General features: G+C 40.0%; 2 protein-coding genes and 2 long non-coding RNA genes across 12 annotated transcripts in view; 1 reads left to right on the forward strand and 3 right to left on the reverse strand.

Annotated features, from left to right (window-relative positions):
- Positions 1-191: 191 nt before the first annotated feature.
- Ucp4A (Uncoupling protein 4A) lies at positions 192-4,658 on the reverse strand. 7 transcript variants are annotated; one of them, XM_022808664.2, is made up of 3 exons: positions 4,522-4,658; positions 1,790-2,181; positions 192-1,349 (listed from the first exon to the last, which is right to left on the reverse strand). In XM_022808664.2, exons 2-3 carry the CDS (start codon positions 2,001-2,003, stop codon positions 610-612), a joined length of 954 nt encoding a protein of 317 aa, XP_022664399.1. In that variant the 5' UTR covers positions 2,004-2,181; positions 4,522-4,658; the 3' UTR covers positions 192-609. The 7 variants fall into 7 exon arrangements, with proteins under 7 accessions (XP_022664399.1, XP_022664404.1, XP_022664403.1 ...); XM_022808669.2 differs by having other exon boundaries at positions 1,790-2,178; positions 4,522-4,630; XM_022808668.2 differs by having other exon boundaries at positions 1,790-2,201; positions 4,522-4,622.
- On the forward strand, positions 4,639-8,618 carry LOC111251742 (uncharacterized). 2 transcript variants are annotated; one of them, XR_002673946.2, is made up of 4 exons: positions 4,639-5,083; positions 5,744-6,052; positions 6,556-6,662; positions 8,325-8,618. It is a non-coding gene; the product is annotated as an uncharacterized LOC111251742 (long non-coding RNA). The 2 variants fall into 2 exon arrangements; XR_002673947.2 differs by having other exon boundaries at positions 5,822-6,052.
- LOC147755353 (uncharacterized) lies at positions 8,241-8,813 on the reverse strand. Its single transcript, XR_015329159.1, has 2 exons — positions 8,613-8,813; positions 8,241-8,485 (listed from the first exon to the last, which is right to left on the reverse strand). It is a non-coding gene; the product is annotated as an uncharacterized LOC147755353 (long non-coding RNA).
- A 5,753-nt stretch (positions 8,814-14,566) lies between these two features.
- MnM (myomesin and myosin binding protein) overlaps positions 14,567-16,990 on the reverse strand; it is a 59,033-nt gene continuing 56,609 nt past the window's right edge. For both annotated transcript variants that reach the window (XM_086991029.1, XM_022807720.2), the window contains exons 29-30: positions 15,871-16,075; positions 14,567-15,690 (exon numbers count right to left, since the gene is read on the reverse strand). In XM_086991029.1, coding sequence (XP_086847155.1) covers positions 15,606-15,690; positions 15,871-16,075 — 290 coding nt within the window. In that variant the 3' untranslated portion in view covers positions 14,567-15,605. The remainder of the gene's footprint in view (positions 15,691-15,870; positions 16,076-16,990) is intronic.

Below are 16,990 nucleotides of genomic sequence, written 5' to 3' on the forward strand. Positions count from 1 at the left end.
ATAAGATGATTTTATTAAATGTTTTTTATCGTAATTTCAATTGTTTCCTTTAACTTGCTTTTAATTTGCTCAAACGTTCGGCCATGTGTTCCTGCCCACACGCTGCAGCTTGTTCATCACAGACTCTGTGGTGAAGTTTGTTCAAGTTACGTCTCGCTGTTGGTAATATGTTAAACAAACAAATTTATAAATGAGGGTAAAATCGTTTATTGCACGCTTTGCTATTAATGATAAATGGCATAATGCCAATTCTTATGTACTTTGACACATTCTACATGCACAACTCGACAACCATAATTAATGCATTGCTTTTCTTCTGCGCTGCTTCTTGACGCGTGTGTGATTTATTCGAAACAAGATGTTTTGGCTTTTCTCGATAGCCATCAACAGCGGCCATATTAATGGGATGTGCTCTTCAATGAAAAAACATATCTTAACCACAGTAACTGACGGATGCGCAAAGAAGTCATCGAAAAAATCACAAGAAGTTTGAGCCTGTTTCCATCATTCGACCGACAAGACACAACACTGGCCACCTGATTTTATTTTGTGTTACCCTATAGCTGGATATTGCTTCTTTTCGTTCTTCATTCATAATTTCCTCTACGCCTAGAAACTTTTAACTCCGGCTAGTCGTCTCAGCTCTTCATAAGAGACCCAGAATGTGAATGACCAAGGAGCCATTCGAGCCCAGATAGGAATAAAGCCTTTGTACAGTGCGAAAAAGCCTTCCGTTTTGAACGTCTTCACGAGGCAGTCTGTCGAAGACTTGTACAGTGTGCCATATCCCTTGCCATCCGTCGGCTGGTTCATGACACGAGTCCGGATGACGTCGGCCGGGGTACCAAGGATAGCAGCAATAAAGCCCGAACACCCCGAAGCTAACGAGTGACTTATGTAATTATCTTCAAGGTTTGTGTTGGCGAGGATTAGCCGTTTAGCACGGTCATATGTTGTCAAGTCCCCAAGATTGACAAGGGCAGCCCTGTACACGTTAGGCGCCCAGCCTTTCCACAGACCGGAAATGCCACCTTCGCGTAGGATGTTCCGTAGAGCTTGCGACGTATTCGTCACTCGAGGGGGAAGACCCTGCAGGAGCCGACGACCTTCCATCTGCATGCGCACCTTAACCAGATCGACGGGGCTAGCCAAAAATTGACCTAGCGCTCCAGCGAACACGCCCACACAGAGGCTTTTTAGCACGTGATTTGGCTGGTCAGAATCAGACAAGTAGACATCACGCACGCCCTCATAAATTGTCATTCGACATCCGCTGTATACAAAATGCCGGTAAATGGCTGGAGGAATACCGCGCCAAAGTTTAAAAACGCCCTCATTACGAACAATTCCTGTAAATGGCAAAACAGGCAAAGTGTACATTGAAACGGATAGGTATTTAGTTAAAATACACTATTTGAATTTTGCATCAATTGAAATTCGGGCTAAGTGAATACACTATATCATTGTTATTCTGCTTCGGTGATTACACTGGGATAAGCGATGGGAAAAAACATCAATAGAAATTGTAGCTAAATTCGACTACATGTTTATTTTCCAGCATTCAATAAAACATATAATACTAAGTAAATAATATTGAAACTGTAAGCTGTTGTTCACTAAATGCATTTTTCTCACCACAATTTTCATTCAACGCGGTGACGAGAAATCTGGTCTTCAAACAGATACCCTGTGAATATCTCAGATGCTTGAGAGAACAAACTAGAATTATTTATGTATACGTTTTACACATACATATATACATGCATACATATACATATGGTTAACTTACCTACTGCAAGGCTGAAGAATCCTTTGGGTTTAGCAGTACTGACCCCACGGGCCAAATCCTCCCCTTGGATCTGTAAGCGAGTTTTTACGATATCTAGTGGGTACGTAACTGTCTCGGCGATGGATGCTGCACAAATCGATAGAACATATTTATACTGGAAGTCTTCGAATTTCCCGTATGTTGACGTCTGTATCCTTGTAATCGATGACGCCATTGTAAGGCGTCGAAGTGGACCGCTGTTTGTCCTTAGGCAACGGTTCGTTTGTTAATACGAGTGAGTTCTCAATTTGGGGGATTGTGAGAGCGACATATGGCTGAAGTTGTTGATGAGGAATGGATTGGAGCTCGGGATTGGAGGACGTGATATTCCCGACAGTCTATAAAACGAGCTTCTGAAACAATATAATGCAAACTGAGCGAGCTATGAGTCCACTTTTGCCAATTCATTGTATTACACAGATAGAAATATTCAAAATGAAGTAAATGCAGGTTGTGCGTGTACGTAGCAATATGTTTTAATATAAAAATAATAATAAATAAATCACATAAGTATTATAGCGTTTGATTTAAATATTTCGAGCGTTACGGCTAGCACCGTATCAGACTGCTGGCCTTCAGTACTACACGAACGTGTCTTTTCCTATCCTCGAACCAAAAAATCGTTGCTAATTGCAGCGAAGTCGCGGCTGTCGTAGAATTTGGATACATTGCCTTTGTAGGTGCATCTAGTACTTCTATATTATTGTATTCAAGGTCACAGAAATCATATGATTTGTCTTGATTTGAGTTTATTATATACTATATTAATAAATATGAACGTGAGCTAGGTCCACTTCAATTTAGCTTGGTAGGTATTATCAAGTAAGCTTTCCTGGTAAACATTCCTGTGAGCACAGCTTCTGATACTAACAGTTCCGCCGCATTTAACTTCCATTAGCAATCCATCATATAAGCAACGTGCATTCAAGTCCTAATATTTCCTCCCATCTAATATTTACGCATCATAGATCCCAAGCCATGCTATTCATCGCTGGAGACGTCACATAAGCAGATATTTCGAACTCAAATTTTTTATTTCACATTTTTATAAGTGGTTAATGATTGTGAAATAGGCAAGACGGTATAGAATTAATGAATCGATCTACTTATCGGACACATAGATATATTATGTTGACAAATTTATAGTTAGCAGTAGACGAAGAATTAGGGGGGCCAGTGGCAATTTACCTATTACAGCAAATAGTATGCACGTTATCACTTTCAGTACACGCGAAAAAGTTTATAGACGGAAACGTCTGACAAAAAGCTAATGTTCATTACATTTTACTCATATAGTCGTCAGTCAACAACAATAGGTAAGTATTTAAGGTTTTAATTTATGATAATGGCTCAGTTCTCTTCAGCTATGTAGCGTATAACGAGCCAACTAGAGATATGTGGTGTCTCGGCAAAACGAGTCACTTGTTATAACTAAACTCTCCAGCTGTTCCTGGAACACACTGAGAAGGTTCTATTCATTTATATGTACGTTTTTTAGACCCACGTTAAAGATCGCAATCAATTATGTGTCAACTGATAGAATCGATCGATAAGCCTGACTCTAGACTGTTATCTTTTAATGCCTTGGTCTTAATAGGCGTTCAGGAATGTGAAGGGTCGTCGCCGGAGCTTCATCTTTGTGCAAACCTTCAGAACTATTCGCAGTTCGCTGCGGTGACCGACAGCGTCTTGTGCGTACCTCACTGCCGCAACTGAAGTAATGAACTGACTCATTCGGCCCCACTACCAACGTTAGTTTTCTTAAAAGATTCAACCGCTGATGATCATCCCACTTTACAATGTAAATGTTTAAACAAAAAGCAAGGAATTCAGTGTGTCTATAGCTGCAAGAAGCTAACGCCTCACCTAACTAATGCCGCTGTTCTTTAGCTCGTAAAGGAATCTACAATATCCTCGTATAGAACGGCCATCTTCTAAGTTGTGACAACAGTGTCTGCAAAAGCGATATATTTTAAAGGTCGCCATCATCATGCAGCAGCAACGAGACAAAAAGCATTCAATAGTCGCTTCTTATGCTGAGTGATCGGGTGATTGGCCACAGAATAAACCGCATCGGGACGAACAGTTGACTGCATTATTACTAAAATAAACTCTATGGTACATACGCTGAACGTATTACTAGCAGAGTCGCCTCTATGGAATATCGCAACGAGTACACTAAACGAAGCAAAAGGAAAAAAGTAGGTGCCCGGTAGGTTAAACTGTTCTAAGTTTCAAGTGCACCCAAAACATCGAGGGCGGTCAGCGTCGCGATGACCAGGACCACTCACTTATTGCGTGTAGACTTCGAACCCGTCTTCACTTGGTCCTGTCTTCATAACCATACTTTTCCGTTCGTCTAAACACAATCATATCAGCGCATATTTGGTATATATGTATGTCTCAGTACAGCTGCTAGCCATAGACATAGTCTCGCACATGAAATCAACGCCTGATCGAACACTAGTAGAAACAATAACATCCACGGTGACTTCCTCCAATTAGATTCGCTACTCAGCCGTCAATCTCTTATTGGCACTCGGCTACCCCAGAAGATGGAACAGCGAGAGCAAATGAAAAAATAACGACGCGAAGTTTGTCTGTCACAAACTTCACTCGAGATTTTCTATTCTGCCACGAATCTCAATATCACCGAAGTCGCTGGCTCCCACAGCTGCTTCATAAATACTCACTAGAGTTAAAAAAAATACATCTTCGCAGTGCAGGGCTTCCATCGCCTGCTTCTATTAACTGGAAGACGATCAGCAGCACCAGGTAGACAGCGCAACCGCCACCCTCCTCAAGATTAGAGTCAAATAGAAGAAGGAGAGAAGTCATGCGGAGAGAGGATAGACTGCACAACAAACACGAATTCGTTAAGGAAAGGGACAAATTCGAGGCGCGGGATATTTGAAGTCGTACGCAAATGATCCACAACGGTTGGTCACGAGCTGGCGCTTATTACACGATTGACCTATTGGTATTGATGAGCTGGCCAAAAAGATGAATTATCTGTAAATAGAACAGAAAAGCTTTAGAGCACAGTCGTAGAAGAAAATCTGATAAATGGCTTCTCAGATATCCTTGACGATTTCATTATGTACATTTCAATTTGTAAGCATTAATTGTTGCGCCTATCTATTCATCGGTCAAAATCGGCCCAGGAACGAAGTGCTGTCCTATGACGCTAATCATTTGTGGAGACGCTCTAAATCATTAGATCAATTTGACCCGTTGAGCATACTGGCAAGCAAAGTGAGATGTCGTTTTTGAGATTCTAATCTTCTTATTTTGGGACTTGTATTTTACAAGTCTCGGATCGATCTATAATTAGGGCTAATATGCCTAGTAACTTGTTACATGAGCTTAGATGATTAATATTAGGAAAAATTATAATTTAATGCGTCAATCCTATAGATTCGTGAGAATGCACCAGTCTGTAAAGCCAAAGCTCTGTGGCTTATAGAAAATGATCAAATCAGCAACTGCCCGATTTCATCAATTTTTAATGGGGCTAGGCCACCTCTTATGGTTGCATAATAAAAATATCGGTGTTATTTTCAACGGGGCAAAGTATGATAGCACTATGTCATAAAACATAGTGCTGGAGATGACAAAAATTACATTGCAGAAGCTCTAACCTCTAGATCGCTACGTGTGACGTTACTTAGAAACACATATGTGCGATGTGTAACATACTGTATCAACCAGTAAATTTCTTTCGTAAAGACGCATTATTGTTCTTGTTCTTTTCTTTAAGCTTTAATTTTACCAGGTTTATTTCAATTTTTAAAATTTTTGTGAACAGTTATGATATGTTGCTGATATAGAATATTACTAACTAAAAATCCCCAACTATGATTTTATTTCTGGTCATTTTTCATCGTTTGACAAAACGTTGTCGAAGCGCATCAGAACACATTTCCCGTTCTAAACACTTGAAACGGCGGTTTTAGTTTGCGAAAATTGTGCGACTACAAATTTTTCTCTTAGGAGAAGCATGAGTATAATCAGTAGAGAATAGGAACAAACGTCGATTCGTATTGCCCGTTTACAATTCAAGTCAACGTTCGAAAAATCGTCCGCGTGCGACTACGAGAGAGACGAAAAGACTCACTCGCGGACCAGTTTCCAGCAAATGGGTTAATCGAACCACATTCTCGGTTGACGAAACTGGAACGTAAACAGTTGGTTATACCACTGCACAGCCCCACTACAATATCAGTACGTCCTCTGCTTACCTCTTAACCTCTGATCCTTGCTGATACGTTTCTTCCTTGTTTCATCTCTTTGCTGAACAGCAGGGTTATGTCTCTATGGGTCAACAGATTTCTTGTTGCGGCTGTCTCGTGTCGCGTAGGTGGTTCACTTTATAATCGTGCTAGTCGATACTAATAAATCTTCATCCTATCTAATTAGTATTTATTCTGTGAGGTGACAGGATGGATTCAGTATTACTCAATTGTCAACAATGCTTGAATGTAGACAGTATCCAATTCGATGACCGTTTAGATATAACGGAAAAATAACTTACTAAAGTATATTTACTTACAGACTGCAGTTTCAACAAGTATATTATAAATGTTAAGTAATGTGTTACGTTCGTTAATGAATATACGGGCACATTTTAACAACCTAGCGCAACCGTTATCCCATTTTTTTTTGAGTAATGTTGCTTGGCAAAAACTGTGAAAACCTATTCTGTTAACAAGCTGAATTTTCTGTAGCGGTTGTTTCCGGTGCCAAGAAGTAAAATAGATGAAAGAGCGATACTTCCTCAAGCTAAACAATACTCCGACGCAATGGATACGACCCAAGAGTAAGGTGATTTCAGGTATGGCTACAAAATGTATGTTTGCTTCAGTTGGCCTGTTTCAGTCAGGATAGGTACACGCTCAAAATGATCATGTGCACATACCTGTCATAACTGTATTGTCTTGTAGCTTGGGGTGCACACGTTAACGACGGGTGTCTCTTACTATTTTCGTATAGAGTATTAGTCATCATTAAGATTTTCACTGCACGGGTCGATAGTCTTTACGATTTCTAAGACACGAACCTTAAACTCTCGAGATGCGCGGAACGAGCGGCGGTTGACAAACGGTTCTCCCTCTCTCTTTCTACTGTCTGCCTATATCTATTCCTCTCACTAGATGTCATTTTTCTTTCTCTTGTCAATTTTACTGGAGAACACTGGAAGCTTCATATTTTACACAGGAAAATTTAACAGTTCATATACAGTAGAAGAAAAATAGCATGACCATATTTTTTCCCACTAAAAAGCTGACAAATTATATTGCTTGCTAGCTTAGCAATTCCGTCTCTTAACAGATACATAGGCTGCAACAGTTGCGATGGACTGAATGTCTATGTTGCTTTTTGAATTATTATCTATCGAGAAGCTATCCCTAAAATTCACGTACTTCCTGCCGAATCACAGTGACGCGTTCTGGAAGAATATTGGATATACAAACGCGGCCGGTTTAAGAACGGACACAATAAACAAAAATAGACTTACATAAATCTTTCTCTAATAAAAACTTCATATAAACGTTTTACTCAAATACAAAGTCAATAAGATAAACTATCTTGGCCTTCTTTGTGGCAGTTATTCGCCTTACCCAGGTTCGGCCTTTTTCGCGCATACCTAGTGCAATTTCTGAAATGCCGGTACGGATATTTTCCTTGGGTTTCTCCACGATCCATGGATTGTCGTAGTACCGCTTGCTTTTTAGATACTAATTTTATAATAAGAAGTCGAACAGATTACAGTTAGATAATCTGAAAGGACATTTGACGACATCCCGCCTGGATATCAACCGTTCATCGGAATGATCTTTTAATAACTCAATTAAGTTAGGCCATCCTGCTGAAATCTTATGCCTTGCAAACCTTTTTCAACGATTCGGAATTCAAAAAGGCTTGAGACCACGTCGTTGTTGATTTCAGCCTACGTACCGTACCACAGTAGATTTCCTAAGAAGTGAACCTCTTTCGTGTATAGCCCACAAACCCGCGGTTCCTCACAGGTGATAACGTTTACGTATTCCTCACGTAAAAAAGTGTCCTATTGCTGAACATAGTTTTCCGAAATGCGAAAAAGTGACTAAAATCTGGGTGAATAAGTCGAATATGTGCCATGAAGAACGCTAAAGGAACCTACCTTAAAGAGGTTGTATTTAAGCAAACAAAAGTATCACAACAAAAAAAATATTAATGTTAAATTAAAATAATAACGACATTATTCGAAGTTGCTAGCAACCAGATGGTGGTCGTTGCTTTATTAAGAATTATAACTTTAGTTTTTTTTTATATAAAATTTATATAACATAGAGGCATAATATCAATATATACTAATTGAAAGAAATTACAGAATCTGCATAGAATATATAATTTTTTCCGTCCTGGTCAATATGCTACTGATGATGACTGACTACTGATTCACAAACCTGACTGCGGTATTGTCGGCATTTTTTTTGCTAACTCTGTCTTTAAGGTATCCTCAATTGACTCCCGTTGACGTCAGCTCCGTGCAACGGGCGAAGTATTCCATAAGACCTCTTCGTTTAATCCATCTGTTTGGAAGTTTGCTCTTGGATCAGGTTAATAGTGTACCGGTACTCCGTCCTGTCAGGAACCGTTTTCGCCAGCGTCTTCCTGGATACAGAATGAAAGAGACTTATGCAGTAAATTCAACTAATTGATATTACCATAGTCACCGTACAGTCATACTATAGTGGTTCAATTAAATCAGTATATACAATTTTTAGAACACCCTACGTACGTTCTTATGCATGTTATTTTAGGCCTCTGTCATAGGCTGTGCTTGCGCGCTACGGCCATACTAAAAGAAATTATGAACAAGTGGTCAGGACTAATCAAAATTATAAATTATATCTGCGGCCTTTCTAAACACATTTTTGTCTGAATTTTGGTATTCGCGCTATTTTTCGGAACTCGGATGGAATGAATGAAAGAAAGCGTTACTTCAATGCAACTGTCGTATTGTTGCCCTCTCCTTTAGCCGACGCCCATTATGAGTATTAATGTCATATCACGTTGTAATCTGTGTCAGTAAAAGGGGGAAAGGGGGTAGACGAGCTGTAAAGAGGCCACTGGGGATATAATGAGAGGCATGCGAATGAAGAACTAAATAGATGTATTCTTTTTGTGCTGGTCTCTTTGGTCAGCTGGATTTAGCCCGCCTGTCTCCATGATCCCATCGACAAAAAATCCTTTTATGCTAAACCTTGTTAGAATACTAGTACAGCGCGTAGCTAGTGCATGCGCCAGGTTCTGTGTGCTAAGGCCGGCGTGGTTGGTAGCCGATCCGCTAATGCTGATCTCCGTTAGAATACTAAAAGTAGCCTGCTGTAGTAACCTTTTCTTTAAGAATCTTGTGTTGTAGTTAACTGGCGAGATTTCCCGTGGTCAAATTGGATGTTTCTTTAATAGGTAGAACGGAAAAAGCCTCTGGTCTGTGTATGGGATGGTTCCACCTTCGGCCGTGTGGGCTGAATGCGGCCTCAGCAATGAAAAAAAAATAACGACAAACATTAGAAATAGTCACGAGTCGTATTATCGTATTGTGTCGGTACATGTTGTATGGTGCAGTATATAAGGCCCTGCTTTGGGAGAATTTCGGAGGAACGACGCACATGGTAAACACTATCGAAAGATTGTTGTAATTTCACGCAGTTTACATCTATTTCATAGCATTGACCTACATAAGCCTTAAAGTTCCTTGAACGCAGGCCAAAAATTCTGGACAGCTTGTTACAAAAATAAGAATTTCAGGAGTTTCATATATCTCTGTCAGTACAAACATGAGCATACATTTTTCTAGCAATGAAAAGGCGACAGCTTGCGCCTTTTTTTCCTTTTTTGCAGGACATCTGAAATCAAGTTCAGCAATCATCATGATCGAATGTGTTGAGTTTGATCGTTTATTTATCTGAACAATGAAAGTATGTGATCGCAGGACTATATACGTTACGGATATGTGCATATCTGTTTTCGTGCGCTAAATGTTACCTTATATCAGGAAGATGTGCTATTTAAAAATGTTAGTCGATTCCGTTGCTACGCTTTTGACTTCGGAGGATGCTGACTTGCGGATGTATACTCACACAGTTTAGATAAAAATAGAAACAAATATTCCTACTGGTACAATACGTCGCTGTGTTCTATTATATGTACTCGCGAAGTATGTTTTACACGTGCTATCAGAAACATGCATACTAGACAGAATGGCGCAGCGTTCAGTGGTGCCGCAGAGACTGCTGGAATAGCAGTAACAATTAAGCGGAACTTCTAGACTAAATAATGTAATAGAGGTCGTTCGCACACCACAAATTTCGAAGATCATTTTGCTGCAAACGAACTAACGTGACCGCGACTGATGGGTTTTCTGTCCATATCGTATTTGAAGTTGAGAATCGAAACCTATTTTAACTGCGTTTTGTCTTGTGCCATTGAGGAAAAACACCTGAAGACAACTAATTTCAGAGATGAAGAATATCGGTTGCAGCAATAAGGGCAATATGATACATAGTGGAACGAGAATGAACTTCTGCTCGGAATTCGAGTTAAGTGAAATATATTTTAGGATATCGCAGTGTCGGCCCATGGTGCAAGCCTCTTCGATTTCTCTGAGGCCTACGGAAACAGTGCGAACTCATTGGAGGAGAAAGATCCGTATCTACTTGTCTGGTTGTTAGGTGACATGGTAGTCAGCTGCAAACAGATAAGTTCGTCATGATCTAACTTGAGGCTTCAGTCGCGTAAATGTATTTAGGAGGTATTATGTAGGTAGGAGTATTATGGAGAAAGTTGGGTCTTTGGGGATAATGTGTGAGTTTGTGCTGTGTGCATACTAGATCTGAAAGTCGTCTCCCTTCGTTATATATATACGAGTGTTGTAGTGGACAGCTTGTCCTGATGGGAGATGTCGTCCTTTGTGGCCTGTCACTATTTCTCGCCACGGTTGTCCCGCTGCTCATCTATGAATATATGCCCAGATTTGGAGAGAGTTATAGCATGGGATTCCTCGAAATCGGTTAGCTACTGTGGCGTTCTAGTCTTTTGGGAATGTTCTGTTAGAACAGAGTTGCTCATATCGTTTGGCCCGGTCTACCTTATCGTGATGTTTCAGGGATGCATGCTTGAATTCTGTTACGGTGGCGTGAAAGGCACGGTCCATTTTTTCATTTTCTTTTCAACATCAAAGGTACGACAGAAGTGGCATGTTGGCTAAGCTTGTTGTGGACATCATGTAAACATTAGTCAAATGTTATTTCTAAATGGCACCTTAGACGACTCAAAATCAATCTTAATCGAATGTCAGATATTTTATTTTCCCCTTTAATGAACTTCGAGATTTGTGAAGTTGCTTTTACTTCTAAGATTATCTATCTAGATTTAATATTCTAGACAGTAAAGTTTTCCATGATTTTCTTTTGGTATTTATAACTCACACGGTGTCTGACTTTTGCTCTAAATATATTTATTTCACTTTGTTCTTATCCAGATAAATCCTTCTAGCCGTATTATGTGTTCAATACCATCTTCTGCAACAGCTGCAATTACGCAGAAGTCCATTTTCCAGTGCGATTAGGGTAGTGTAATATCAGCCGGACTATTCAGGGCTACCAATAAGTTACGGATCTCGAATGTTTATTGTCTATTGCATAGTAACCGGATTTAACGCTGGATCGATTGACTTAAAAGATCCAAGATAGAATTCACACTTGGAAATTAAATTGCCGAACAGTTAGCACTCTCTATACGGTTTCTCGACATCAACGAAATAATGTTTAATAAATAGATAACGAGTCACAAAATAGAGAAGCTGCTAACATGTACCAGACTGGAACTCCTCAAATCGATCCCGACGGTCACCCCCTGTGCCAATTAATACTTGACAAGTGAATTTTAGGCAATGGCTCATTGTCCTTATCGTGTTTGCACTTAAGCTGACAGCGGGTGTCCATAGCGGGGTTCTCTTGGCACAAATGATCAGATGGACATTCGCCGTGCGCTCCGATTGCAAGGTCAACTGCTGACACATTTGTTTTGGGTAAGCTATACGTTGGGCCAAATTATCGTGACCGGTCTCTCATTCTGAAGCTGAATTCCAGCTCAGCGATCGACCCTTCTGGTACGATGGCTTGGGACAGCAGTTATGGCTTTTCGAATGTCCCCTTATTGGTCGAATCAACCAACGTGGGTTGTCTCGTATGTCCAACTGACCCATGGCAACAATGACAGCGGTATCCTTGGGCATGATGACTATTTATTCACCTCACAGATAAGAGTCGACTCAGTGACGGTTCACGGCCTACTTTTTTCAATTAGCTTTTCAGATAGCCAACGCAATTAAAATGTTAAAAAGTTAGATACGCATAAATCGTATGCGACATCCTCTGGTAACACTTTAATGTCTTTCGTTTTTCTCCGCAAGGCCTGCCGCTTTTTCTGTTTTCTAGTTTAACCTTTCATATTATGGCTGAAGGCCGACTTAAACTCATACTTGTTGTAGTTGATGACATCTAGTACCAGCCTGCTATCGTTTCACGCCATTGGTCGACACTGTGCGCGTTCTTTTGAAAGCAGTACTTAAGTGTACACCGGAGAGCTTTGTAATCCAAATCATAGCATTTAACGGGATCACTTTAAATATAGATCTTGTCGGTAGCATTTTCAGTGGTGAACAGTTTTGCTCTAATCAACGTTTTTACAATTTTGATGGTTCATAAATTATACGAAATACGTGTTCTATGAGAAGTGGACTGTCCAGATTAGATTTTGCGTGTTCAAAGTTCTGACCATACAACTTGAAATACTTTATAACCTGACCGACAACATACGAGGTGTAGGTAGTGGTGTTACATGTCATTGTTTAGCGTATAGTTCTAACCCGTCGAACGGCGTGACCAAATGCCCAGAAGGACAACATGTTCGAAAGTGATGTCTAATTTTATTTAATCATGGGGTTGACTGTGGGTCATGCGGGATCATACACATAGATCTGGAGCATGCATATGCTTAAGACTGCACGCGAAGATGGCGTGACCGTTCTTCAGATCGGGTTCTGATGATTTAACTGCAAATCTGCTCCTGCAAAACCTCTATCGATTAATTACGCTCCACTAAAAATATACTGTATTGAAATTACGAAGCGATCCACAATCTATCATGTGTTTGACCCTGTCGAGACCGTATATGAGATCATATCTTGACCGCTTTCGCAATGTCATAAGCTATCTATTTACATGCCTAAGACAGAGGAAGCCTTCATTTAAAAATATTTAAATCAGCTTTTCAAAAAAAATACCTATCTGGCCCCTTTAGAAGAAATTTTCATTCAAGATATAGCTTTTATCCTACGAAATACTGAAACTGTGACATTCTAATGAATAGATTCATACATTCTAAGCGTTAACCTCAAAATCAATTATTACTGGCGGCGGATGACAGTAGTGGCAAATGTTAGGACTCTTAATGTTAAGCGTGGTAAAATTTCTTTCAATAGGACACCATACCTAGTGTTTACATAGCAGCAATGGCTATCGAGTTAGAAATACACTTACCAGAATAATATCCAACCTGAAATACTGTTATTTCCTGTAAGACCAGCCATCAAGCCGAATTTGTGGACATACCGTTGGCCATAATAAACGAGCAGCTTTGTAGTAACGAAACTTCATTGTCTCAAATCAATCACACGAGCGCTACACAACTTACGTTAATGGAAGGCTCATTTTAGCACTCCGTGACTTTAACTGCCTTAGTACCCCATACGGAGACTACGGCATATGAGGCCACTGCTACCTAACAACTGTTACTAATCATTAGTATAAATGGTGATATACTAGAAGATTAACTGATTAGTGAAGTAAGCTACGAAAAACAACCATAGGGACTCTACTTTCGTGTATTACGTGCCCACCGCATGAAGGCTTTTGAAATTCGAATGCTTTCAAGAATATGCAATACGTGCCCTACATCTTTTACGAAGAAACGGTAGGCCTTAATTAGTGTAGGTCTTGTTTAATGTGGGAAAGTTCTCGTTTTTATGGGCTACATAAGCTGCTCCACGGAGAATAATCGTGGGTAACGACGAAGAACCGGGGCTCGTTCATCGCATTTTCTCTGTGAACACCGATTCTGCGGACGGATATCAAAATTACGATAAATTTTTTGATATAACTTGCTCGAGATTTAGTTATTAAAAACGTAATTTAATTATTTGTATACTAGTATTTATTTAATTTTCCTTTTATCCTCGTCCTTGTTAACATAGCATGATAACGTAGCGTATAGACTTAATCTACGCTACATTCTCCAGTACCTGACATTCAGTATTATATCATACCAGTTAATAATAGTATGATAGATGCCAAGTACCGTATTGTGGTGGTTCCTAGTCACCTTGATAACGCTGCTTGTCTTCGAAGAATTCGAAGTTGTTCACCGTTCGTATGTTCGCCTCGATAACCTGAATCGCTAATAAGCTTTCTATGACACAGAGTGGGGCAAAAATAGCTCGAGTTCTTAAAAACAACATCCGTTTGGGTAGCAAAGGGGTGTTGAAGACAAGAGCAACGACATAGCAAGGGGAAGGCTATTAGGTTGTTAAGTGACCACTGTCCCACCCTGTATAATAACACGATATTACACAATCTATGAGGTTACGCAATATAATATCATATCTGGCATAATAGAAAAGATCATAAATGGATCAAACAAATTTATTTCGCTCGACGGCTTTATTTTTTTGTAGCAGCTTAATAGATTTCGTCAAATCACCTTGAGTGACAGAAATGTTCGCACGATGAGAAGACACGTAACAGATAGAAGAGCATTATCGCTTTTGTCTTCAATAATAACAATAAGCATGTCCTTCCACAGCTCCCTGTGAACTAAGTCTTGCTTATGTGGAAAAAAATGTACAAAACATGAACAGCGTCTAAGCTGCTGGCGGGCATACTAGCTGCGTCTGCGTTCAGAGAACATTCGGTCAGGTTAACGTGGAAATCAAGTTAAACTACAGTTTCGAACAAGTTCACTGTCAATAGCTACAAAAAAATCGGCATTGATTAATTTCACTCAACAAATGTTCGGTGCATAGTGTCTCTAATAGCAGCTGTAGATGAGGGCTTCAATTGAGTATGACAGCATGACATTCTGTGTACATCGTGGGATATGGGCTTATTATGTAAACTTACCTAATATATATCGTAATATGGCTTCCAATCGGTGGTCGACTAATGATATAGTCGTTATAGAATCTTCCTGGCCAGCGCCTATCATTATAAAGGTTTTTCAACGAGAACCTGTTTGTTACCTGGTTGGTACAGCTATCACCGCGGCAGAGCTTCAAGCAAAAGCTAAATATAGCTTTGAAACAATACAGATTTTAATTGTTCTAATTAATGCAAAAGCGCTTGTATTTCTTATTACATAATGCATTTTAATAGAGTGATAGAGAGTAATTTTGAGTACGGCTACGTTGGTGGCTTAGCAACAGCGCTTAATTCAATATAGGCCCAAGCATTTAGACAAAGTATTTCGTATATTTACTTCATGAGAAATAGCATCCTGTGGTTAAAGTTCAGCCGATCGATGAGGGTTGAAGAGCTATGTGTAAACATTGGCTTGCAGTGGCACTGCAAACGATTCTTCATCAGGCCGATGGTCCCATCCGATGGACATCCTCGGACTTTTCCGGTTCCCCGATGTCTGTGACCACTTGACTCGTTCGAGTTGCATTTGTTCAGACTCGCGTTGTCACAGGCTCCGAAACCTGGGCCTGACCCTCCCCGTACTTATTGCGGGCAGACACGCGGAACACGTAAGTACTGCAAAGGAATTGATATGAACCGTTATCACTAGCTATATAATAAAATAATATATCATGTGACACAAACAAACTGGGTTGGGCCATTTATGATACAACGCTTCTGTACTTATTATGGCGACGTATTTATTTGTGCGAAAATTATCGATGTTATTTCGGGACGATTACAAACTGTACTAACGTCCCAGGTTTAAGGCTGTATACAGTAGCTATCGATGATCGAGACGTCGCCTTTTCCCGCCAGTTACGCGTGTGAATCTCACGAGCCTCTACGCGAAAATCGAACACTTTAGCTCCCCCATCGTTGAGGGGTTTTTCCCAACATAATGTCACAGAGTTTCTATCGATCTCCGTGAATTTAACGTTCAGCGGTGGCCATGGTAGTTCTGGTAATAGAAAAACAAAACAAAATCGAATTAAAAAATGAATAGCTAGTAAACGATTATTTTTTATGCTCTATATATTTGCGTATGCTGTAGAAAGTATGCATCGTTTGTGTTTACTAGATCTTGGTAAAATGGAACTTATTATTTTCTTTGTAGTTTTGGAGACATTTCTTTTGTTTCTGTATAGAATCGGTGCTTGATGCTTTCGAACTATTGTCTTGTTCAGTCTCCGATCGGACAGATAGCGCGTAACTTGGAGATGAAAACCAGCTTCAATATGACGGATAATTTACTACCTGCAAGCTGCACCATGGCTTGCGTTGCCTAGATATTGGTCACTTATTCTACTGGTAAACGGCAGCGGCTATCGAACTAACTATCGCCTAGCAGAGACTAAGGAAAAAGGAAGCCTTGAGACTTCCTAAAACCGCGACCCAGTTCGATGCATACCACCGTCGGTGTTGATGATAGATCATGTGAAGTTCATCAAAACTAAGAAGCTGATATAGAGTGGTTTGAGTAACATAGCACCGGGCACGAGACTAATGTGGTCTGAGTGAGAGTCGGTCTGAAGGTAAATAACTGATGATATCAGGTCTTATTTATTTTATTATAATATTAAACACACACCTAAAATAACATTCAAAAAATTACAACGGACAGAGTATCCAATAAAAAATGCTACGGGTGTAACGACAATACGATCTGTCAACGCAAATTCGCGATGACTTGGCAAGCAGGACCTAGAGAGAGAGGGAGATGGAGAGAGAGAGAGAGAGAGAGAGAGAGAGAGAGAGAGAGAGAGAGAGAGAGAGAGAGAGCGGGGATCAATCGGATGACATTCGTGACGTTCAATAAACGTTAATGTACGATCTATGACTTGATGGTTTCATTCGAGTAAAATAATATAATATA

Source organism: Varroa destructor, unplaced genomic scaffold, assembly GCF_002443255.2.
Source record: "Varroa destructor unplaced genomic scaffold, Vdes_3.0 BEIS01000005.1, whole genome shotgun sequence".
Lineage (NCBI taxonomy): Eukaryota > Metazoa > Arthropoda > Arachnida > Mesostigmata > Varroidae > Varroa > Varroa destructor.